Source organism: Sinohyriopsis cumingii, chromosome 19 (genome assembly GCF_028554795.1).
Source record: "Sinohyriopsis cumingii isolate HCF-2022 chromosome 19, ASM2855479v2, whole genome shotgun sequence".
Taxonomy (NCBI): Eukaryota; Metazoa; Mollusca; class Bivalvia; order Unionida; family Unionidae; genus Sinohyriopsis; species Sinohyriopsis cumingii.
This window is the reverse complement of record NC_142979.1, coordinates 64710623-64735504: the sequence shown is the minus strand read 5'-3', so window position 1 is coordinate 64735504 and position 24882 is coordinate 64710623. Positions and strand designations below refer to the sequence as shown.

Here is a 24882-nt window from a genome sequence, read left to right as displayed (position 1 = left end):
CTAGTCAGATCACCAACCCTACCCACCCTGGTAATGGCTGATGCTATTTGCATGACAACGATGTGATCACTTTGAAAAGACTGTTCACATGGCCACCATGTACCTTATAAAATTTACCTTACGGTAGCTTGGAAGCTTGGAAAAACTTTGCATGGCTGCCTATTGTATATATAATTTACTTAAAGCAGCTGTTCATATGTCTGTCATGTATTTTTGATCTTTGGACCTCTCCGGTGGTCTAGTGCTTAGAGCGACCGCATCTGATGTGGGAGGAGGTGGTGGGTTCAATCCCTGGCCGAGTCATACCAAAGACTTATAAAAATAGTACTTACAGCTGTCTCGCTTGGCGCTCAGCATTAAGAGGTTAGTATTAGGATTGGTCAGCCTGTTGTCAGGATAATGTGACTGGGTGGGACATCATACTGCATGTCTGCGGCATGATGCCTCAGTGCTAGACATCACTGTAACTGCCACACTGCAGACATCATAGAGATATGACTGAAAAATTGTTAAAGCTATATTAAAAATCCAAATCAGACACACACTCACACCTGATCTTCGTTTCTTCTTTTCTGTTTTGGCTATTTGGTAGCTGTGCGAATAGTCTTTTGCAAAAGTTGCTACACAGTAGCCGTGTGAATAGACACTTCCCAATATTAAGTGATTGAGTAATTCTGACTATCCATGAACACTAGCAGGTGAATTAAAACTTGGCACAGGTGTGTAATGTTCAGTGGTCTGAGTTGTACATAAGAGAGCTTCTAATAAGGGGCCATCAGTTTAGTAAGTACGCATGGAGGGTGGATAACCCAAATGCAGATGCTTGCATATTGGGGAGTTTCTACTGATAATATACATATGCATAGGAAATGGGGGGGAGTGAAACCTCAATAATAATTTGTATAATACATAACCTGTTCGACTTGGCGGTTTAATTTTTGTAAACACTAGACAAAAATTTTAAAGTTACGCAGCTTGTTTCTTTGATGCAGCCAGACATTCAACATCTGTGGACTGTTTTATTAAACACGTTAATATTAATCCTACTGATGGGAATTGGTCAGAAATTCATAATCGATAATTGGTTCCACTTAACCAACTGATAATCGATTATAATCAGTTACTAAGAGCAATTTTAATTTTTGTTTGTTATTCAGTTATATCTTTGATCAATAGTTCAAGATGTTAGTAAATGTACAGGAGTAATCTCTTTTAATGACAGCTATACTTTAACCTGATAATAATATTACATTTTTGTCTATTGTGTTTTGTGTTATTTTTGTTCTACATCTTTGTTAAATGAACGCAACTTTTTGTGGCTGATAAGTAATATGCAACTGAAATACTGCTACAATCCCCCAAAATCCTTTCATTCATATGTGATGTGTCTATAATTTTAAGTGTAGAAGGACATGGTTTTCTTGTTTGTCATTGTTTACAAATACTACAAATAATGTTGCATTTAAAACTGAAACAAATCAACAAAATGTGTTTAAATTTATTAACTCAACTATTTAACAGCTTGATCCTGTAATAATGGCTATATGTTCCTAATTATGAAATTTTGCACCTATGAAATATATGGTTTTATATTTGTAGTTGTGAAGGGAATTAATAAATTTCAGGTCAGCTTTAGTGGCTGGGAGTTTTATTAACCTTTGTGCTTTGCATACAAATAAAAAGTAGTCTCCCTTTACACATAATCGATTATGGAGTTTCAAAATCGATTATCTTATTGGTTCGCTCAACCAACTGATGATCGATTATAATCGATAATCGGAACAACACTAATTAATCCTTGATCATTTCTGCTTGGATTAAATATAGGACATTCTATTGAATTTGTTTTGGGGGGATGCATCAAGTGTACGTACACAGGTGGGAGGTGTAAACAAGTATGCATGTGTAAAGTGAGGGGGAGGGGGTCAAACTTTGCCAGGTTTTGCATACATACTAAATAGATGACCCTAATTATACATAGTTTTAGGAAAATCTCTCAATCCATTACAGCGTTATGGACGAGATAATTAAATATCAACAGTCTTATTGCCAGAAAGATACAAGTTATTACTCAGTGAATGCATTATGGTTAATTAGTAATACAAATGTCATTCCATGTTTAGATTTGGACTTTTAATGTAGCTGTAACAATTTTTCAGTTATATCGCTATGATGTCTGCAATGTGGCAGTTTATAGTGATGTCTAGCACTGGGGCATCATGCAGCAGACATGTAGCATGATGTCCTACCCAGTCACATTATCCTGACACCAGGCCAACCAGTCCTATCTCTATCCTCTTAATGCTGAGCATCTAGAGAGGCAGCTGCTATTACCATTTTATAAGTCTTTGATATGACTTAGCTGGGGTTTGAACAAGTGACTTCCCACATCTGAGGCAGACACTAACCACTGTGCACTTTTCAACCCAGATACCATCCCATCAGTCATAAAAATTAAATAAAGGGAGTTAAAATGTATGTTTTATCAATACCTAAGATACACAAGATCTTATTTAATTATTCGGGATAACCACTGAGGAAACGTGGAAAGATCAAACCCTATGCAGAGTGTGAAACAATTATGCCAAGGAAATGTGAGCTTATTGTCTTTCACAAAGACACAGCTGGCCTGGATGGGAATTGAATCTGTTACCTTTTTTATCATGAGTCTGATGTACCAGTTACTGTGGCTTCCTATGTATCTTTTATCCTTCCTTGTCTGGAGTACAATTTTGAAACCACCGACAATAGGATCATGGATAAATGTGAAGGATAGTGCATATGATGTTTAGTCATTTGGTTTTCAGTATTTATAAAAAGTACATTTTAACATGGAAAAAAGTGAAACAGTCTTTAATCTGGACCAAAGTGTTTTGGCTCAGGAGCAGAATAAAATGTTAATAAAATGTTTTGGACCTTGGAGATAGAAAAAGTACTTTTTATGCTTTTGAATATTTAATGTCTGATACCTGTTATTGCAGGTATTTTAAGTTAATTAACTACAGTATTATTCAAAATCAGGCAAATATTATATTTATTTTCTCTTTCAGTCTTTGGCAGAGCAGTTCAATCTTTATCCAGAATTGGAGAGGAGTTATATGTGGAACCATTAGAACATGGGGTAAGCTCATTTCAACACAACACATGCCAGACTTAAACTGGATTTTGTAAATAAACTTTCTGAGAGTTAGTTCATAATTAATTAATTAATAATTGGCATTTTTTGCACTTTAAATCTGACATTAAGAATGCTGAAATTTAAAAAAAAATTGTTCACTTCACCATCATTGTGTTGGGGTTTGATAGCATTGCACATTTCTGTGTTTGCTTTCACATTACTTGGTTAGGTTTCACATTTAGGTCTGTTTAAGGCATTGGTGGAGCATCCATGTTAAATAAACATATTTCTTGTGTACTGACCATTGATTCAAACCGTATTCAGGTTTGCAGGTTTTTTAATAGATGTGTACCCTTGAGTTTTGATGTGAGGAATATAAAAATGGCCCATTTTTGACGAGTGGAAATTTTGACTTGTGCATCTTTTTTGATGCACATAGATTTGGGTTGGAACAAATCTTTATTACCTTTGATTCACTTCTGGCTTAGTTGTTTTAGTAAGAGTAAGTTGTCCATAACAAACTTACTGCGACAGCCAATAATATGGCACCAGTGGAAGGTATACATCAACTGGGTGGAGCTAACAGTTACTGAAGTCAGGCTTACATTCAACTGACTTAGGTTGGACTGTTTTGAGGTTATGTTTGAAGTTTATGATAGAGGAAGAGGAAACATTTATGACATGAATGGACTGCCTTTTGATCAGATATCAGCATTGGTATGTTTGGACATGAAATTATAATCAACTGGTCAAAACTGGAGCATATCATGGCAGCTCGCGAAGCCAGTTGTCAATGGAAGTGGACCAGCTTTAATTGTTTTATTGGCAAGCTGCTTCATTAGTGGGATGTTTAAAAAGTTTGGAATCATTTGTGACTTCACTGGATTCATTTCTGATAAAATATCGACATTTGTTTGATTGAGCTTTAAATTATGATCAGTTGGACAATATGGAAATATATGGCTTCTCGCTAAGCCAGTTTTCGGTGTGGGATTGTGTTTTATTAGCAATTAATTTGCTTAAATCAGAAAAACATTTAAAACCTCAAACATTTTAATTAATGGATCATTTGGAAAAAAAGTTAATGGACATAACATTCAGTGCATACATATGAACTTTAAAATCAGAAGGGCGCAAAGAAGTATGTTTTCTTTTCTGCCTCTGTCTCAAAAGACCTGGCAGTGATGAATTTTCTGACCCTGAGATTCCAAAGAAACAGAAAGGAAGTGTCAGCTCATAGAAGAAGAAGATTTAATCTGTGAAATTTGTTAGAAAATTTAAGAACAAGTGGAAAAGTGAACTGACAATTCTGTGATGTACATCCTTGATATTTGAATAATATATAACCTTCATAGTTGTATGGGTACATTTTTGCATATAAAATGATTTGAACAGTTCATAATAGAATATGTTAAAAAGTTGAAAATGTAATAAAGTATAAAATAATCCTCTGTTTCATATACAAAATATACACACCGTAACATATAGTTATGAAGTGAAACACTTTTACAAAAATGAGATTGTATATTTTTTACAAAATATTGTACAGGTATTTCTCATTATTCAGCATGAGACAATAAATCATAAACATCATTTGTTTTCACCTATAATGAATAATCACAGCTATATGCTCATGACTGTCCAAAAGAGTTGACTCAAGATTTTAGTTTTGACTCTTGAGATTTTCATTTTGACTCTTGAGATTTTGGGGTCAAGGGTCAACTGACTTTTCAGTTTGTATATCTTAAAAAATTCATCCAAACATTAAACGAAACTGTCTTTATCAATTTGACTTTTGGCTGTTATATGACTGGAAAATATTAGAGTAGAAATGATCTTTTTAAACCTGAAAAAATGTTGGATCAGAAACAGGACAAAGCAATAGTGCTGTGTAAATTAAAAATAAAAATATGAGAGTAATAAAATACTACACTGAGACTGAGTATATCATCATGCTCATTGTAGAATTTGTTGACTTGACATTTTGGTCATTCAGGGAAAGTAAAAAATGTCGACTAATTCAAGGGAATGTTGCATGTAAATAATTTGTCAGTATGTTTTGTGTTTGTATTTTGGCACTAATTGATATGGATGTTGTCCATTAGTGACAAGAATTTTAACCAGCTGCAGATCCAGGTTAGTAAGAATGAAATGTACTTTTTTCAGTTTCCTGTAATTATGGGATGCAATATATAGATTACAGTTTTTGGGGAATTGCAAGTTATTGCAGTTATTATAGTACTGTAGAAGAGGAAATTTTAGTTTGCATTATCACCTTGTTGTCAATCCTTGGGGAGGGTGTGAGTACAGTTGGGTGTGATTTTATGCTGTAAAAAGGATGGTGACTTGCAATTGTGACCCGTGGCAGTTATTGTAGAAGTTTTGCAGAAGAGGGAATGGTGGGGGCTTTTGTGTTTTATGGTCATTTCTTTGTTTGCTCTAGTAAAACTGAGTGATACAGACAAATCAGGATAATTTCTTATGATTAAAATCATTAATATCTGTTATAATTTTGCATCTTTGCACAGTTGGCACTCCGAACAGTGAATTCTTCTAGATCAGCCTATGCCTATTTTCTTTTTGCCCCGAGCTTTTTCCAGTACTATGACGATGGCTCAGGTCAGACCATGAATGGATCAGGGAAGGAAGAGGGGGAGGAAGAGGCCATTAGGTGCAAAATAGCAATGAAGGTTTCCATCTTACTTTGTACTTGATGTTCTATTTTAGAATAAAGCCAGACTGTATTTAGACAGGCATTCATGCATGCAAGGTTTAAACAGACTTGTGTGGCAGTCCAGTAAAGAATAAAAAGCTTGTTTGGCACATAAATTCTTAAGTAAACTTGAAAAAAAAATTCATATAGGTTTGCATAAATATGTGATTAATATTGCATCACAACCATCACCCTGCTGAAGATATATTCAGTAAAATTGCACCCACTAAATGTGTCCAAAATGAGACTTCCGTATTTACCGTTTATATTGGGACAAATGAAACATGTCCAAATGAAACTACTTTATTTACATTTTATATTGGGACAAGTGAAACATGGCAAAATGAAACTACTTTATTTACCATTTATATCAAGACAAGAGAAATATGCTCAAATGAGACTACTGTATTTACTCTTTATATTGGAACAAGAGAAACCTGCCCAGATGGGACTATGCCATATTTTGAACCTTTTGGCTATTGTTGTTATTGTAAAAGAACAGATTTTATCCTCTAAAATTTGACCACCTTCTAAATCAAACCACCCTTCTGGAGGCAGTTTGTTGGTATTAATTGGAAACAATATATTGTACTGTAGAAGAGAGGTCTTTTGTTCTGCACACCTCTTGAAGGAAAGGCTAGAGGATGGGGATAGGTAAGAAAAGAATGGGGAAAAAAAGATGTACATGCAGGCTGTCTGTTGATGCATTTTGTCAGTATAGGTCAAACCTAATTTCTGTACACTGAAATTTACATTTTTAATGTGCGCATCATATAAGAGGCCTTTTAATTTTATATTTTGAACATAAAGTTTAAATCTAAACTTATTGTTAAACATGCTGACATTGTGTTACTTAACTTAGGGGATCATGAAATTGAACATTTTATTTCATACTTTCTTTGTCTTGTTGAAAACACACAATCTTCACTATTGGAGATCCTTGCCATGCAGAGATCTGGTAAAATACTTAAATGATTGCCATTTATGATAAATAGTTTAATAGCCAAACACTGAGGGACCCCTCTTAATGCATATTGGGGCCCTCTTGTATTCTAAATGAGTTGTCCATCAGACTTAGACAAAATTGTTGTGTAGTTTGCCTGACATGACTTTGAGGATTCCTACAAAATGTGGCAACATCACTTTAGTTGCATAAAAACTATGAACTTAGTGTAGAAAGTGTGTTTGTGATTTGGATTTTTAATGTAGGTATAAAAAATTTCAATCATGCCACAGACATGTAGCATGATGTCCCACCCAGTGACATTATCCTGACACCAAGCCGACCAGTCCTAACACTAACCTCTTAATGCTGAGCACCAAGCAAGGCAGCTGCTATTACCATTTTTATAAGTCTTTGTTATGACTTGGCAGGGCTACATACCTGCGACCTCCCATATCCAAGGTGGATGCTCTGACCCCTAAGGCCACTAGAGTGGCCATGTAGAAAGTGAAGCATGTGACCCATGAATGTACAACAATACAGTTTCTGTTCTCCATATTTCATTGGTTACCAATAATTAGCACGAATCATTTGTAAAAGATGAAGATATGTTCCATATTTGTGCTTACATGTACAAGTTGTATGAATGTGATTGTTCCTAAGTTAAGCTAGGGGATTAGTCCAAGACAATGTTGTTGTTTTTTTTTTATACCTCAAATGATCAGATAATTACATTTTATTTTAGTCCATTTAGTTCAGAGAGTTGGTAGCTGCTGATTTTGTTGTAAAACTTGAATTGTTTTTACTAAGTCAAATAAAACGACCAGTTGCACTCCCCTTTCATTTCCATTTTCAACTTTGATCGATGAACATGTGGAGTGCAATGAATACTCTACCTTTTGATTGATAATCAAATACACAACACAGCAAATTTGACCTCATAGCAAAGCTAAGGACAAACCCTCAGTCAGAGATCCCAAGGGTAGATGCCTATGCCAGAATGAAAGTACTTTAATTCCACACTGAACATTCAGAAATTGTGAAAAAAAACATTAAATCATGTCTTGTTATGGACCCATCCTTAGCAGAATGTAAACAAGGTTTTAGCATCAGGAACAAAATCATACTTTTTAAAAATAAACTTTAAAGCTTACAATGCGCTTCAGATGCTTATCAGCATCAACTTGGTTAATCCACTAAGATATTGATAAGACTGTTGGACACTGGCTGACATAAGAACTTGGAGGAAAACATTGCTTTAAATAAAATGGAATCAAATTTTCAGCCAACAAAGTTGTATATAAATCTTGTTTGCAAGAATGCAAGAACTATAAAATATACATGGTTATTTTTGGACAGAGTACTGATTTGCATCAATACCTGGACAAATATTTTAATGAAATGAATTATATACAGTTTTGGAATACAGGGTCACACAAATTATGTTTCTGAAGTACACTGTTTTGAGAGTTATATAAACAAAGAATTTAAAGTATTTTCATTTTTCAATATCTGTGTAAAATATATGTCCCTTTTGCACAAGTGGAATTTGAGACAAGACAAGTGGTTTCTTTTAAAGCCAATTGCTCAGTGTCTGTGAAGATGTTTTGTTTCCTTATGTATTGTAAATACTTTAGAATAACATGTTTATGATTTTGTACATGTTCTTTAGTTTTGAGTTTCTTGCTCCATTTTCAGGTCAAGAGAGTTTTGTCAGCTTCAGTAAATATTAATAAATCTATGTTAGGTTTTTCTTACTGAGAAATTAATTTGACCTTAACGTGATATATTAGTCACATTACTGTAAGCTAACTTCCACTCTTGTGATAATTATCAACTTTTTGGCTTGGATAGATCACCATGGCTATGGCATAGTGCCCATTTTCTTGTACTAAATTTAATCTATATTAGGCTCCCCCACAAATATGTGTGTTTCCGGTCACCCCAGTTTTTCAGTGCTGACCCTAGCACACACAGACCATAGAAAAAATTTCTGAAATTGATTTATGCATCAAATTGAGCTGGTTTTGCCCATTACTTCAAGTACATATTAATCATTATAATATAATGTGTGTGTGTGTGTGTGTATGTATGTATCTATCTATATATATATATATATATATATATATATATATATATATATATATATATATATATATATATATATATATATATATATATATATATTTATTGTTTGGAAAAACACAACTTACCTTTAATTTTAAAACCACAACTGCATAGGAAACTCATCTTTTTTGCCTTGCTAATAAAAGTTATCTCCCCTGTATATTGTTCCACTAAAGGTAATACTTGAAGTAGTAAGAACAATACTTTTAAAAGGAACTCACCATAACACTTCCACCCAATATTTTAAATGTTTCATATAAACTCTCAAATGTCATGTAAAGTAAAGAAAATTTGAGTAAAATACCATACAGATTTTTCTAGAGCACTAAGTTTATATTAAGATAAAATACCATAAATACAAATATTCCTGGAGTTAATGTTCTTCCATCTGCTCTTATGTATTGGTATCACTTTAATGCTCTAAGCCATAATTTTATATTGTATCACTGTAATATTAGTATCACCTTAACTCTTCAAGCTGTAAGCCATGATTATGTATTGGTATCACTCATATATTAGTATCACCTTAACTCTTCAAGCTGTAAGCCATAATTATGTATTGGTATCACTCTAATATTAGTATCACCATAATTCTTCAAGCTGTAAGCCATGATTATGTATTGGTATCACTCATATATTAGTATCACCTTAACTCTTCAAGCTGTAAGCCATAATTATGTATTAGTATCACTCTAATATTAGTATCACCATAACTCTTCAAGCTGTAAGCCATGACTATGTATTGGTATCACTCATATATTAGTATCACCTTAATTCTTCAAGCTGTAAGCCATGATTATGTATTGGTATCACTCATATATTAGTATCACCTTAACTTTTCAAGCTGTAAGCCATAATTATGTATTGGTATCACTCTAATATTAGTATCACCTTAACTCTTCAAGCTGTAAGTCATGATTATGTATTGGTATCACTCATATACTAGTATCACCTTAACTCTTCAAGCTGTAAGCCATGATTATGTATTGGTATCACTCATATATTAGTATCACCATAACTCTTCAAGCTACCAGTACTTTCTATACTATGGTTTTGTATAAAGGCATCTTCGCTAGCCAAGATTCCAATATGTTAACCTGTCTACACCTTGGCAGATCAGTCAGATATTTCAATGTTTTGTCATAGTGACATTTATTGGATTTTGTGAGTTGCCTCACTTAGTATGTAACTTAAGCTAATTTACTAATAGAATGCAACAGTGGTGAATTGTACATTGGCGGAAAATGGTGGAGGCAATTGACATCAAAAAGATATTTTTTAAGTTTAACATCAAAATTATGACTACTTACCAGAGAGAAGCCATTACATGGGCATGTTAAGGAAAGGATGTATTGGTGCAAGCATGGATCGACAGTTGAAAATTGCTTATTTGTGATTCCATTCCAGTTATGTGTTCCCCTTGTCTTGATCATGGAGGAACAGTTTAAATTTGAACAACTTTGTTTTGATTCATTGCAGCGGTTACTGCTGTATCCAATTAAATTCACAGACCCAAAGCACTGAAATATCTGATCAATCTGCCAAGATGTAGATAGTATGACATATCAGAACCCTGGCTAGCAAAGTGGTTTAAAGGTGTTTCAGATGTCTGTATTTGTACTTTTGGAACACAACTGAAATCTGCTTAAATAACTGCTATTTTTGAAGTCTCTGCAATGAGGGCTTCACTTATTTTGATGCTTCTAATTCTCTAGTCCTGCCTGACAGTATTCAAGTCTGTGTACACACTTGAGAAGACAGTAGAGAGATGTAAGATTAAATTGGACATGAATGAATCAAGACTGATCTTTCAGCTTCACTGTAGACATGGTGAGTGTGAACATGATTGAAAATAAATTTATATCACAAGATCAAGAGTTGGACAGCTCTGGTCACCTAGTGGTTAGAGTAGATGTGGGAGGTCACGGGTTTGAAACCAGAAAAGTCATACCAAGGACTTTTAAAAATGGTACTAACTTCTGCCTTGCTAGGCGCTCAGCGTTAAGAAGACAGTGTTAGGACTGGTCAGCCTGGTGTCAGGATAATTTGCCTGGGTGGGACATTATTCTACATGTCTGCAGTATGATGCCCCAGTGCTATGCATCACTATAAATTGTCACACAGCAGACATCGAAGTGATATGACTGAAGATGTTTCAAAGCTATGTTAAAAGTCCAAATCACATGCACACACACAAGATCAAGAGTTAGAATCAATGGAAAATGTCATGAATAAAATTGGCTTTGAAAACGTATTGATGATAATCAGTTTATTTGTTTAGATTATCTTGAAAGAATTACAAGATATGTAAACAATTGAGTAACAGTTTATCCATATGTTGTTGATACTCAGAAAATACATGGTTTTCTTAAATAGACAAAATGAGAAACAAAACTGTTTTACTTGTTTTATTCTTCAAAATAATGCAGAGCTGTAGGATGGTAAACAAGACACAAATTGCAAATAAAAGAAAATAATTTACCTGATAATAAAAGTTGCTGTACTCATTTGTATTATTATTTATGTGTCTACTAAAACAAGATTCTCCCATCCTCATGGCATTTGATGTAATTGATGAATAGAACTCAAACAGGGCATGGAATAAAAACTCTGTCAGTAACAACACATATTGTCATGCATAGCAGAAAACAGATTACCAATGTTAAAATATTAAATGTTTACAATTGTTATGAATCTCTACAATTATATATCAAGTTTTTCTCTGAAGTGATAATGCAGACACCTAAAAAGACATTCTTTCCTCAGTACTTGAATTTTAAGTCTAGTGAGTCCACCAAATTTTCTTAATTAACAGTCAGCTCCTATTTGCAATCAGTTAGCTCCCCAGGATAGCCAACTTTTGACTCTTGCAAACTTCTTCCATACACATTTCTCTGTTTTTGTCAAAAAACACCTGCTGTTTTATAGATTTTTTGTGTTTTTGTGTTTTTTAAAATTATTATTATTGATTGTTATTTGTTAAAAAAAAGACTATTTCATTGCAGTATTTAGTCCTCTTCATATTGGTATATGTCGATGGTGCTTACATGCCCGTCTTTTATGTACATGCTATTAAAGTGTTGGAGACATAGATGGGGGTAAAGGGAAAGTAGATCTTTGATTCATTTTCTATTGAGTCATTATTTTTTATTTATGACACCTGTATGTAACAAAAATAACGCTATAAATGACCAGCAGATGGTGGAAGTACCTGTTTTGAATGGAAATGGTCAATACCATGAGATTATGGAACCTACGAGAATTGGAGAACTAAGTATACATTTTACAAAATGCAAACTGCAAAAATTTATCAGAAAGTTAAAAAAAACCAATATTCCAAAACTTGATGCTTCATAAAACTTTAAAAAATATCCTCAAACTATTAATTTGAAGTTTCAATGATATGCAATCTTAGCAACAGAAAATATTATACAGTGGTACAATATGAATGTACAAGTCTGGAGTTTGAAAAACCTGTACCTTTAAACACCTGTACCTTTAAACACCAGTACCTTTAAACACAACATACCTTCTGTACTAGCTTATATGTCTAGTCCAACTGCAAACTGCAGGGTCCCATATCTGCTGTTGCATTTTGTGATGGTATTTTAGTAAAGCTGTCAGTGGGTACCTAGGGGACTCGGGGTACCTGCCTTTTCATAATTACCTGAGTAATAAAATGAGCTGTACAGTACATGTTTACTATATACAAGTTTTCTGTCAGTGCTTGATAAAGTAGCAGTTTTCAAGTTGACAGTCCTTCGACTGACCCTCGAATATGTGTACTTTTGCAGTGCCAAGCAGAGGTTTGACTCTTCCTAATTGACTTTAAATCCATAGCTTGTTTTCCCACATGACCACTCTTTGACTGTGCCGCAAGTGTGGTTCAGTGGCAAGTAACAGAGGATGGTTGCCAACCATTACGCTTTTGGCATAATCATTATGCTTTTTTTTCACCAATTTATGTTTTACACGTACCTGTATATGAATTATGCCTTTGGTTTGTTAAAAAAATATAAAATAATTTTTTTCTTCTCATTTTTAATATCATTTGTTTCATTCCACTCATAAATTTGAGAATATTCTTAAAATGATGACTTCTTTGTAAGAATAGCGTAATAATTAGTTCCTTATTTGCTATTTATAGCACCTCTATTTGACCAATTTCCAAGAAAACAAACAGGTTTCTTCAAATATGAACTTTGCCTCAAAAATTCTTTATACGCCTTTCCCTCAATAACTCTGTCCACAAAAATAGACTGCACTATACACAAGGGCACAAGTTACCGAGGGACCTCCAAAAATTGAAAAAATCCTCTTAGACATTGAGAAGAACGTGGGGTGTGTGCGGTTGGGAACTGGGCTGTTTAATGACTGAATCCTTATTTTACAATCATGGTGATAATAGTTGCTAATAGCATGCTTTTTTTTTTATGAAGTTGTTCGTTATTCTGTATAAATAATATTTATTTTCAAAATGTCCAACATGTGAAAGATCATTTCAGCTGGTTTCAATAACCATCATGTGTACACGAAAACTTCTGTGTTTTACATCATTGCTTTTTGTATTGTTGCTGAGTCAGGTTCCTGGAGTGGTATTTAATAGTATAGTCCCAAATTGGGAGTCAAAGAGCAGGGAACTAGGCTAACTGTTGATACACCACCAAACAAGATTCCCTTTATAAAAAACCTAGTGACGTTTATTTTGTGGTACAATTGTTTGATTAGTACAATATTGGTGTCGTGATTTCAATGGAAGTTACAGTGAAAGTTCTTGTCATCCTTGAGCATATCTGTAAGTGCCAGCCAAGGAATTCTGAGAAACTTGCTTGCCCACAATGGTCCTTATCTGTGAAATCAAGCTCTTTATTTTACGATTTATTCATTTCACTTGGTTGCCTTGCTATCTTTTATCAGTTATGAATAAGTTGGTTAGGTTAATTTAAGTTAGTTTAATTATGTTACATATACAATAAAATTTATAACAGTGTTCAGTTGATCAACTGAAGTGAGTTCACCTGGCATATAACAGGGGCTGCTTGATCTTAAACATGTAGGATTTGCATGCCTTTTAATTTTTCTTTTATTCCACCTCCTTTATTTGAATCAAAAGACATAAATAGCATGATAATACAAAGGAAACCAGCTTTTAATGCAGTGCAACAATACAAATACTTCCACAAGTCAGTTATCAAAACATGGTCGGCACTTAATTAAGTTCTCAGAGAAATGCTTGTGGACATAGCTGTTACAGCAGATTGACACATTTAACATTTAAATACACATTGCATTTATGATGATTTCACTTAATAAAAATTATTTAATTGGCATTTAAATATTAATGTAATGCTTACACCAGGCATTAGTGACATTTTCATTGATCAAAATTAACTTGAATATCTTTAATTATGGTGAACTAAAAACGATGTTTGGAAAGAAGATATAACCAATTATATGACTTCTTATTAAAAGTTGTTAATATCAATATGTTGATTAAACTTTCCAGGTCCTATCTACTGTTTTCGACCATAGAACAAGTGATATATCGTTTCAGTTACCAATTATGATTGCGATTTTCTTCAAGTTCAAGAATGGAGATCAATTTTTTTGTATTTTCTGGTTTAAAAAAATGGAATCCACACCTGACCCCATTCTGTAAGCAGGTTTGCGAGTTATCAGGGCATGAGTTATCGAGGGAGTGGTGTATTGATAAGCTTGTTAGTAGACCAGTCTCTACTTCTAAAGAAAATGGTGCCATATGTTTAGTAAAATGCTTTACAGTGGATGTATGATGGCATATGTCAGAGTAGATGGATTTTTTCAATTTTAAAACATGTCAAAATTGGAAAAAAGGACAAATCAACACAACTTTATGAACTCTGAGTGCTTGATCATGCTCATTGCAGAATTCCAGTTTACAATCTTCATCAAAAGTAAAAAAAATATAGACTTTTGATGCAGTATATCGTGTTTGTGCTCTCATTCTAATCCATATTGATTTTGCCCTTTGTAAAAATAATTTTGAACAGCTGCAGAACCAGGTTAGTAGCAAAAATAAATGTATCTTTTTCATACATGCTGTAATTCTGGCATTAATATATGGAGATGACATTGGGTAGTGGTATATCAGATACTGTGAATTTAAAAAAATGTGTACTTAAGGTTTTTATACATTTTATATAATTTCCCTTTGATCAGGTTACCTGGTAACCAATCATTAGCTTTACCGATCAGGATCGATGCCATTTGTTTGGAGTAATTAGTGCAACAAACAACATAGACCCAGATCTGCTAGCACATTATTTAACAGCAGATAAGGGTCTTTTTTGTTTGCAGTGAGTTTGTACTATAGAGGTAACCATATAATGATCTTTTTATTTTACACCTAACCTTATTCTAATAATGCATTCTTTATTTTACAGTGTATGCTTTATCATCCATGATCTGCCATATTTGAGGTTATACAATTTGTAACTGCATATATATCCTTGAGTTTGGTGTAATTATAGCATTGTCTCACTCTCTCTCTCTCTATCAATCCATTAACATTTGTTTGTCTGGGCCATATCTTTGAGATGGTTGGACAGATCTTCAAACCACTGAAATTTTTAATGAAATTTCAACCAGTTAAGTATTATAAATAGGCTGTGTTACAGACCAGATAACATCTATAGTCAGGCCAAGTCACCTCAAAGTCGAGGAAATGGCAAGGGAGAACATAGATTAATGACCTATATCCATATGCAGGTATAAGGTTTGAACCTTTGATGACATTTTAATAAAATCTAAGTGTGTTAAACATCTTGAAAGTCTCTCTCTTATATAGTTGTACCCCCTGCTTCAGGGTCACAGTCACAACAAGGATAATGTAAGTTTGTGACCAATTTCCCTAAATAGGCTGTCACTTTGTAGATATTTTGATTAAACTTGAGTGAGGTCCACACCATAATTTTCTTTCACTAGTCACATTCCTATCTCAAGTGTCAGGATCATAAGTAGGGACAGGGTCAAAAGACTGCCAAATCATGTGCCATTTATAGTGCTCTTGTTCATATTTGTTTCCGTTTTGTTTTTCAGGTATTGTCAAGACACATAACCTAGCCTTTATAGAATGTGAGACATTACAAGCTGTCTTCTCCAAGGATATGTGTCCAAACTCCCTTACAGCTAGTGCTAGGTATTTGCAGTCATGCATTGGTCTGCAAAAGGAATTGAAAGCTGTGGATATTTAGTTTGTAATATTCCAAGAAAACACATGTTACGGACAGCCATTTTTGTTATGAGACTAATATGTGATACAGCTATCTGTGTGATTGTCCAAAATCTATTAGGATAGGATATTATCAGAGGAGTATCACGTTTTACCTAAACAGGATCCATGCCTGACTCCATTGTTTGGGTAGAGTATCTTTTCTCCTCAGCCTGACTAAATCAAAGGGGTGGCAAATTGTTATGAGTGAGTGTGGAGTAGTCAAAATTTAAAACATTTTACCTTTGATTCAGATAATGCTCATTCAACTTTATGAAAATTATTGTTTGTTTCATTCAGTAAATTGTTGTATGACCGTTATTACAAAAGACAGCAACCTTGAAAATAGGTTACTGTCAAACCCCAGTGACATTAAGGTTCAGGTCTTCCTTGTATTCCTATTTCTTCTTTAAATACATTACCCATTAGGAGAACTGCTACTACTACCTTTCAGATCCATCCCTCCCACACAACAAATTTAGCTAAAAAGAGCTAAAAGTTATCTGCCCACCTCGGTGGCGGTTGGGCAGAGTGATCTCTCCTTGATATAGAGATTGGTGCCAAATCTAAAAAATATCTCAGTTGCCACATCCAGTCTTGCCATGTATCCACTTTTGTCATGAGGGACCTCCCAAAAATGCTCTGCCAAGTTTCTGGATGTCCCACACTCACAAGTTGGAGGAGTGTGTGTATGTGATTTGGATTTTTAACATTACTTAAAAAAAAAATTAGTCATGGAGTTAAGATGTTATCAGTGTGGCAGTTTATAGTCATGTCTAGCATTGGGGCATCATGCTGTAAACATGTAGCATGATGTCCCACCATATCATATTATCCTGACACCAGGCCAACCAGTCCTAACACTAACCTCTTAATACTGAGCATCAAGTGAGGCAGCTGTTAGCACCATTTTGACTTGCCGGGGTTGGAACCTGTGACCTCCCACATTCAAGGCAGATGCTCAGACCACTAGGCCACTGGAAGAGTCTTCACTTCAAAGGGAAGTATACCCATTCTATATTTACAACTTTTCTTTCTTCCAATGATGATAAAGTTCTGCCTTGACATTAAATCAGATTGCCATCACTTGCTGTTATCTATGTACTTGCGCCAGTAGATTTATGCGATTTCACAGTAGTTCTGGTTATAGTCTTAATTTTTATGTGCATGCAAGTCTGCAAGGGGCTATAGAAAACTCTTAACATGGGTATAATTTCCACTAGGACCAGATCCATACAGGTGAGTTTTCAATACCACTGCATTTAGCATGTGGGTACCAAGCTTCTGGTTTTCCTGTACAGGTGATCATTAAGAGTCTTCTTACAGGTAGTAATTTGAATCAGTATTATATATTGACGCTTCTTTAACTTCATTAGGCTGTGTGCTAGCACTTTATTAATTGTACCAGTATAGAATGTCATGGGCATATTCCTACAGGTAAGTTGTCTCAGAAAACATGTTATGTTACTGTATGGCTTCCTCTGTGGTTGGATAAGTACAAGTCAGTTTTCTACTAAATGCAGACCTGCCAATCTTATGATTTTGCCAGAAGTCTTAAGAAATTTACCTTTAAAATACGGACTTATGGCGTAGTGATCATACAGTATCAGCCACCAGAAAACAAACTTGTCCAGTTCTATGGCTCACATAGTACTGCCAAGATTTTCCAGAGTATGATGCCTAGTTTAGTGCCATGGTACCAACAGACCCACTTCATATAACCAGCTATACATAGATTAATCTAACTTGCATAGCGCTTCTAGGCACTTGCTGTGGATGATGCCCAGTATATACAGGCATTAATCTAACCTGTATAGCACTGCTAGGCACTTCCTGTGGATGATGCCCAGTATATACAGGCATTACTCTAACTGCATAGTGCTGCTAGGCACTTCCTGTGGATGATGCCCAGTGTATACAGGCATTAATCTAACTTGCATAGTGCTGCTAGGCACTTCCTGAGGATGATGCCCAGTATATACAGGCATTAGTCTAACTGCATAGTGTTGCTAGGCACTTCCTGTGGATGATGCCCAGTATATACAGGCATTACTCTAACTGCATAGTGCTGCTAGGCCCTTCCTGTGGATGATGCTCAATATATACAGGCATTAGTCTAACTGCATAGTGCTGTTAGGCACTTGCTGTAGAAGACTTACAGTTATATACGCACCTACGTGGATCAGTCTTACCCGCACTAATACCTCAAAACACTTCCAGCATATGATGTCCCTCTTGGGGCATCTTTTTTTCATTTGCCCTCAAGTGTCTCCCTCACAAGAGATTCTACTATGTGTCATGTTTGAAGCAACGGGAGCTGTCTCATAAGTGCTGTAAGTGTAATGGGCCACCATCATGGATATTTTTCTGCAACTACTTCACAGGTAGTGCAAGAGACATTGACTTCACTTTCTCGATCTTTGGATGACAAAATAGGCATTCAAGATCCCTTGCCTATATCAGGTCTTGGACGAGCTGTGTCCTCGTTTTCCAACATCACATGCTGGGTCTACAGTTCTGACATCAGGTGAGAATCATCTACAGAAGATTCTACTTTATATTGCTTCCAGTGATCTGAACAATAAAAGATGTAGTTTCATGCCCCACTCAGACAGGTTTCAGAAGTTCTGTGTTTCTCCTAAAGCAAGCTACAAACAACAGACTTGGTACAATCTATAGCAAGACATGATTTTCCTTTCATTCTCAATCTCTTGTGAACAAGAACATCTTAGACCTTGCAACCTTTCAAGATTCATTTGACTAGATCTAGACTTTATATTCAGATAAGAGGAATGTGTTCCTAGGGAAAGAGATTTGAATTCATGCAATATTAAGTACAATGTCTCTTTGGAGCAGTCCATCTGCTGAAGTGGATACCAAACCTTGACTAATTCTCTCAATCATCAGCCATTACATCATGAAGGCACTTTGGACTTGCAATGGTGATACCTCTTGCAAACACATCCTCTGGTAATCGTGATCGCAATGGAAGCAAACAGAGAGGACTGGTATGAGCCAGTCTCGTAACTTATCAGACTAACATAGGAGCATGGCCCTCTCGGGATCATTATTCATATGTCAACATCATTGAAATGGATGCCAGTTTTAAAAGCCTGCCACTGGTGGCTGGCCAACCTACACAGGAATCAAGTTCTCATTTTGCCTGGTTACTTTACTTTCAAATTGGTGATTTGATCTCAAACAGCAAAGCAAGACAAGTACTCTGATAATTGATTTCTTGTTTGTGATTTTCTAAAGTGGTGTCCTCAACGACAATCCAGGTTTCAATTCGACATATCCTAGGCTAGCTAAGGTATTGGTAGACTCTTATTTTCTGCAAGCAGGAACTCATACAAATGGATTGGCCTTTTCAAACCCCAGTTTCATAAGATACATGGTCGATGGGATTGGCTTATGATCAATCCTGTTGAAAAGGTAGAATGCCAATAGTGCCAACTTTGTCACACCAATCTTGGACCCTATGGTCTGACTGATTGGTGGCTCCTATACATTGGAATGGCTGAATGTGTGCACATCTAAACACCTTGGATTCTGAACATCATACAGAAACTAATAGGATCTGAGCATCTCTTCATCCTGATTACTCTGCTAAAATAAGGAAAACAGGACCAACCAGGTCAGCATAAGAAATCAATGGAATATAATCTAAGTGGTTCACACACAGTACTTTTATTCCAAATAGCTAACTTTCTAGGATCATAAATGAGAAACAGTCAATACCTATTGCAGTTAAACTTACCATTCCACCATCACTGGCACACTTTGCTATCATGGAAGAGAGGATATTGCACAAAGCAAAGACCTATCTGATCTTCTATTCATTTGGATTTCACCTGGCCAGAGGTACTGGACCCCTGCCCAAGTGGACTTTTCATGGGGATTACCCTGGCTGAACAAGACTGCAGCTGAACTGCTCTCAAGAGCTTAATTAGTTCACCTATCATATAAGTCCTGCCTCCTCACTACTTGGACAGTTGACAGACAAAGTTAGCAATACATTTCTTGGTGGACCCATCATCGTTGAGTTTCACCCATGAAGTTGGAGCATTTGCCACAAGCATAGCCTTTGACAGGCACTGTTCTCTAACAGACATTATCGATGCCATGGGGTAGAGATTGGAGTACACATTCTCCAGTTTTTCCTCCAAGATTTTTTATCCCAAATATCACAACTGGATTTGTTGGACCTATAGCTTTGGCATTACAGGTCACCTTTCCAGGTCAATTGACAGCTTCATAAGACGTGGCTTTGTGACTTCACAGGATTTGCTGGAGGGAAAATATTTTTCTTTTGGAAGCCACTCCTTGCAAGATGTAGTCTTCTCCAGTCAGGTTTCCTTGAAGCTGCCTCATACCTTAGGGGATCGGAGATGTCATCTCTTGGGTAGGAGGATGTACCTCCTTCCACCTCTTACCTATTCTCTTAAGGTGGTAAAGTATTTATAGAAGAAACAATTTTTTTCTGGTACAATATGTTTCTCCACAAATACTTAACCAATCATAATACACATGTACTCTCCCATCTTCCCAGCAGTTACATCCATATAAAGAGTGAGCCTTACATTCCAGTAGCAACTGAGATATTCTTTGGATTTTTCACCAGTCCCTAAATGAGGGGGAGATCACTCTGCTCAACTGCCACCTAGGTGGGCAGATAACTGAGCTTTTTGTTAAGCTAAAAGGGTTATCTGAGAGGGCTGCATTTGCGAGGTTGTAGTAGTTCTAAGGTATTATGACTGGGTAAGTATTTGCAAAGAAATGTATTTTAACAGAAAAAATTAGTTTTTAAAGGTTAAAAATATGAAGTTTAAACTTGTTTACAGTGCTTTTTGAACAAAAACAAGTTAATATTGTACATGGAATATGAAAGGATTTACTGGCCTGATAAAAAGGCTGGGGATTAGAAAGAAAGGTAAAGTCAATTTATCTTTCTCTATATTGGGGTGAAATGAGAAGTACTTGGGCAACTATTTCACCTGAATCACACCCTTTGTATAGACCCTGCTAAACCAAGATAAAATTTGGAAACAAAAAATATTTCTGCGTTTGTGAATGAAAAGGTTGCATGCAAAAGAAATATCATGTTTTCCCGTGCAAATATAATGGTTGTGCCATAATTCACTGCTGTTTTCAGTAAGCACATGACTGGCAACATTATTAGACCATGTGCTAAGGGGCCATCCATTTAGTATGTACTCAAAAATCTGGCAAAGTTTGACCTCTCTCCCCTCCCTGTACACATGCATATAATTGTACACCCCCCAACTGTGTACATACACTTGATGCACCCTACCCCCAGTTCTATAAAATGACCTATATTTAATCCACGCAGAAACGATCAAGGATTAATGATAATAACGTGTTTAATAAAACAGATTGTCCACTGATGTTGAATGTATGGTTGCATCAAAGAAATAGGCTGTGTAACTTTAAAAAGTTTGTCTAGTGTCTGCTAAAATTCAAACGCCAACTGAACCCAGCTGAACAGGTTATGTATTAGCCAAATTAATATCGAGGTTTCACCCTCTCCCCGTTTCCTATGCATACATACATTATTAGTAGACCCCCCCCCAATACGCAAGCATATGCATTTGGTTTAACCCCCTCCCCTCTCCATGCATACATACTAAATGGATGGCCCCTAATCAGCGCTTCTCATAGTAAATTAATCAATGCCAATGCGAGCTTCATTTTATATTTGGAATTGTTTACATGCGTTTGCTCAGTATGCATACTCCAAGGAGTTTTGTGAATGATTTGCTGTACATCTTTGGAATGTTTAGCACTTGCATAATGATGTAATGACCTGAAATCTCAGCTTGTATTTTCTTCAGTTAACTTTAACATTTTGAGAGTAGGTGAGTGTTAAATTTGAGCCCTCTTATTAATAATGACTACAGGGAATACATTACAACTTTGTTGAGGGGATAAAGATTAGGTAGAGTTCAAACATTAGGATATTATCCAAGAATATCCAAGTTTTGGTGCAAGTTTCTACATTGTTTTGTGTCTTGGAGACCTCATTCCATGGTCCTGCAACTTTATACATGGAAGTATATGAAGGACTGTTATGCTACCATGTCACTTTTCTTTTCCTTCTCCTACTGCTCATCCTTGAATTATTCTTGATGATTTCTCTGCATCTGTTGGTTCTGTAGTCATTCATTTTATTAAATACTGTTCTCTGTAGAAGTGTTTCTTTCTGATTATAGTCAAGTTTGCAGGGAATCTTGTGTTACAGTCATATTCAGGATCATAAACTGGGACATTGTTCAGTCTTTGAGCCAAGCTTCTGTTTAATACTGTGAATTAGGTCATTGTGATCTACTTTTTATTTTGATGGTTTTTGTTGTGATATCATGTCATAGCAAGTATTATCCCTAGAATTGTCAAATGTTCGATATTCAGAAGTCTAGAGCAATACTTGAGCAATGAAACTGTAGATTACACACTGGTTTTTCTGTCATGCCTGTATAATGTAGCAGGGTAAATGTATTACTTTCCTGGTTGCTATTATCATCATGATTATTATCATTAAAAATGGTTCTTGGTTAAAGAATTAATGAGTAAGTTTCTGCATTTAAATCTATATCTCAAACTCTGGTGCATGTACTGCCATAAAAATGCATGGTTGCATGCATCCTGGGAAATTCCAGTCATCCATCTTGGGAAGTTCCAACCATCCATCCATCTGTGTGTCTTTTGCCAATTTGGTTTGTTCAATTATTCAAGTTAACCACCATCTGCAGTTACCAACCTTTGTGGATTGCTTGTACTTGGAGAGAAGAAAAAACAATATAAATATTTGGGTTAAAAGCTCAAAGGTCAATGTCACTGATAGTGAAGAAATGGGGTTTCTGTACAATTACTCGAGTTCTCCTCTATCAAACTTTAAAAAATTTTGTGGTTGACTGGAACATAGGGTAAGGAAGAACCCTGTTGATTTTTAGTCCATGTGTCTAGGTCACTTTGAAAGAGAAAAAGAATGGTTCTCACACAATATATTGAGTTTTTCACCATCTGCATTTATCAAGATTTGTGAATTGATTGCACCTTTGATAAGTAACAACCCTGTAGAATTCTCCATCATCTATAGCTACCAATCATTGTGGATGGCTTGCACTTGGTGTAAGGAATAACCCTGTCAAGTTCTTCACAATCAGTTTTGGACAGGGTTATGGGCCTTGTTAATCAACCTAATTTCATTACACAGAATATTGCTTGTAATCAGCATAATACAAGAACCACTCACCATATTCTGATGCAGTTTAATGTGAACTTTGTTTCATAGACTAATGTGTCTCTTCTGCCCATTTCCAACAGAGGTAAGACCCATGTCTATCAGATTTGTATTTTTATCAAATCCTTAGACCATATTTGGTACATCATTAAAGGAGTTGGACTCAACATCATCAGATCATGGCCTCCAAATGCCTAACTTTGGTTTTGCAACACTAATTCCTCAGTTTAAGGCCCTGTGGAAAAATTAATATGAGTGGGGCCCTTGGCAATGCACCCATTACTACCAGCTTGAGTATCCCATTGCTTTAGTGTCTGGAATTTTGTTATACACTCTGTCTGTACATCAGTTCATTATTCTGTCTCCTAAACTGCAGGGTGGAATTTTACTGTGCTTGGTAGATATGTTGTCCATATGATAATCAAGAGCTGTGTAGCTTTGGCCCTAGTCACAGGTCAGATACACAAAAACCACGATTTCAAGATAGTTGCAGTTACAATGACAATTTTTAAACGCCTTGAATTTATCTGGAAATAAAATAAATAGTGTCAAAACTGAATAAAAGATGTAACTGTTTTGCTCTGATGTTTGTTTGTTTCTATATTTTTCCTAAAATAATGAATAAATAAATGAAATGGAGTAATAAAATAGGGTGAATTAAATGATACATGACACTGGTAGTTACCAGATAGAGTAGCATCCCTTTGCTGTAGTGGCACTGTAATTTATTACATATTGATATTATTTTCTTCTATTTTCTATTCAGGCAATGATAAAAAAGTAATATAATGGATAAAGTTCAGTTTCTGTAAGAAGAAGTAATAGTTTTGAAAGTCGGTGACAAGTTCTTGAATAATCCTTGTCAATCAACTCTCTTGTTCTATGTGAACATTGCTTGGACAAGTCATGGAAATAGCTCTGGTATATAAGTTAACAATTGATTTGCATTACAAGGTGAATAATAGTGTTCTTTATGTAAGATAATACAACATTTTTTCCCCAAGATTATGGTCACGTTTTATGTAGAGAAATTGACTTGATATGGCATACTCCAACCCACTAATCAAAACAAAATTTAATTATATTTTTTTCCAACCCCAGGTTACTCTGTGATGCGGTGCAGAACTTCCAGAATAATCAGGAGGAAGTTACATTAATTGTCAAGCCAGATAAGATTTTGCTGAAAAACTACATTGAGGATGAGCCAGGTAAACAAATATCTTGAAAACCAAGTAATTAAGTAAATATCGCGAAGTTCATGGTAATTATGCAAATATCTTGAAGTACATTGTAATTAAGCAATAAGGTAAATATCTCAAAGTACGTTGTAATTAACTTAATATTATGAAGTAAATTTTCATAAGTGAATATCTGGAAAAACATGTACTTAACTTCTGTTTCAGCTGCAAAGCTCAGATCATTTTACATAGAAGCATAAATTAGCAGTCCAATTGAATATGTAGGCAGAATA

The 24882-nt window shown here is 35.3% G+C and overlaps 1 protein-coding gene across 1 annotated transcript in view; it reads left to right on the top strand.

The window, feature by feature from the left end:
• LOC149775856 (cell cycle checkpoint control protein RAD9A-like) overlaps positions 1-24882 on the top strand; it is a 70559-nt gene that overhangs the window by 3330 nt on the left and 42347 nt on the right. The window contains exons 2-6 of the mRNA XM_089944152.1: positions 3051-3121; positions 5647-5808; positions 10617-10731; positions 15979-16078; positions 24513-24619. Coding sequence (XP_089800278.1) covers positions 3051-3121; positions 5647-5808; positions 10617-10731; positions 15979-16078; positions 24513-24619 — 555 coding nt within the window. The remainder of the gene's footprint in view (positions 1-3050; positions 3122-5646; positions 5809-10616; positions 10732-15978; positions 16079-24512; positions 24620-24882) is intronic.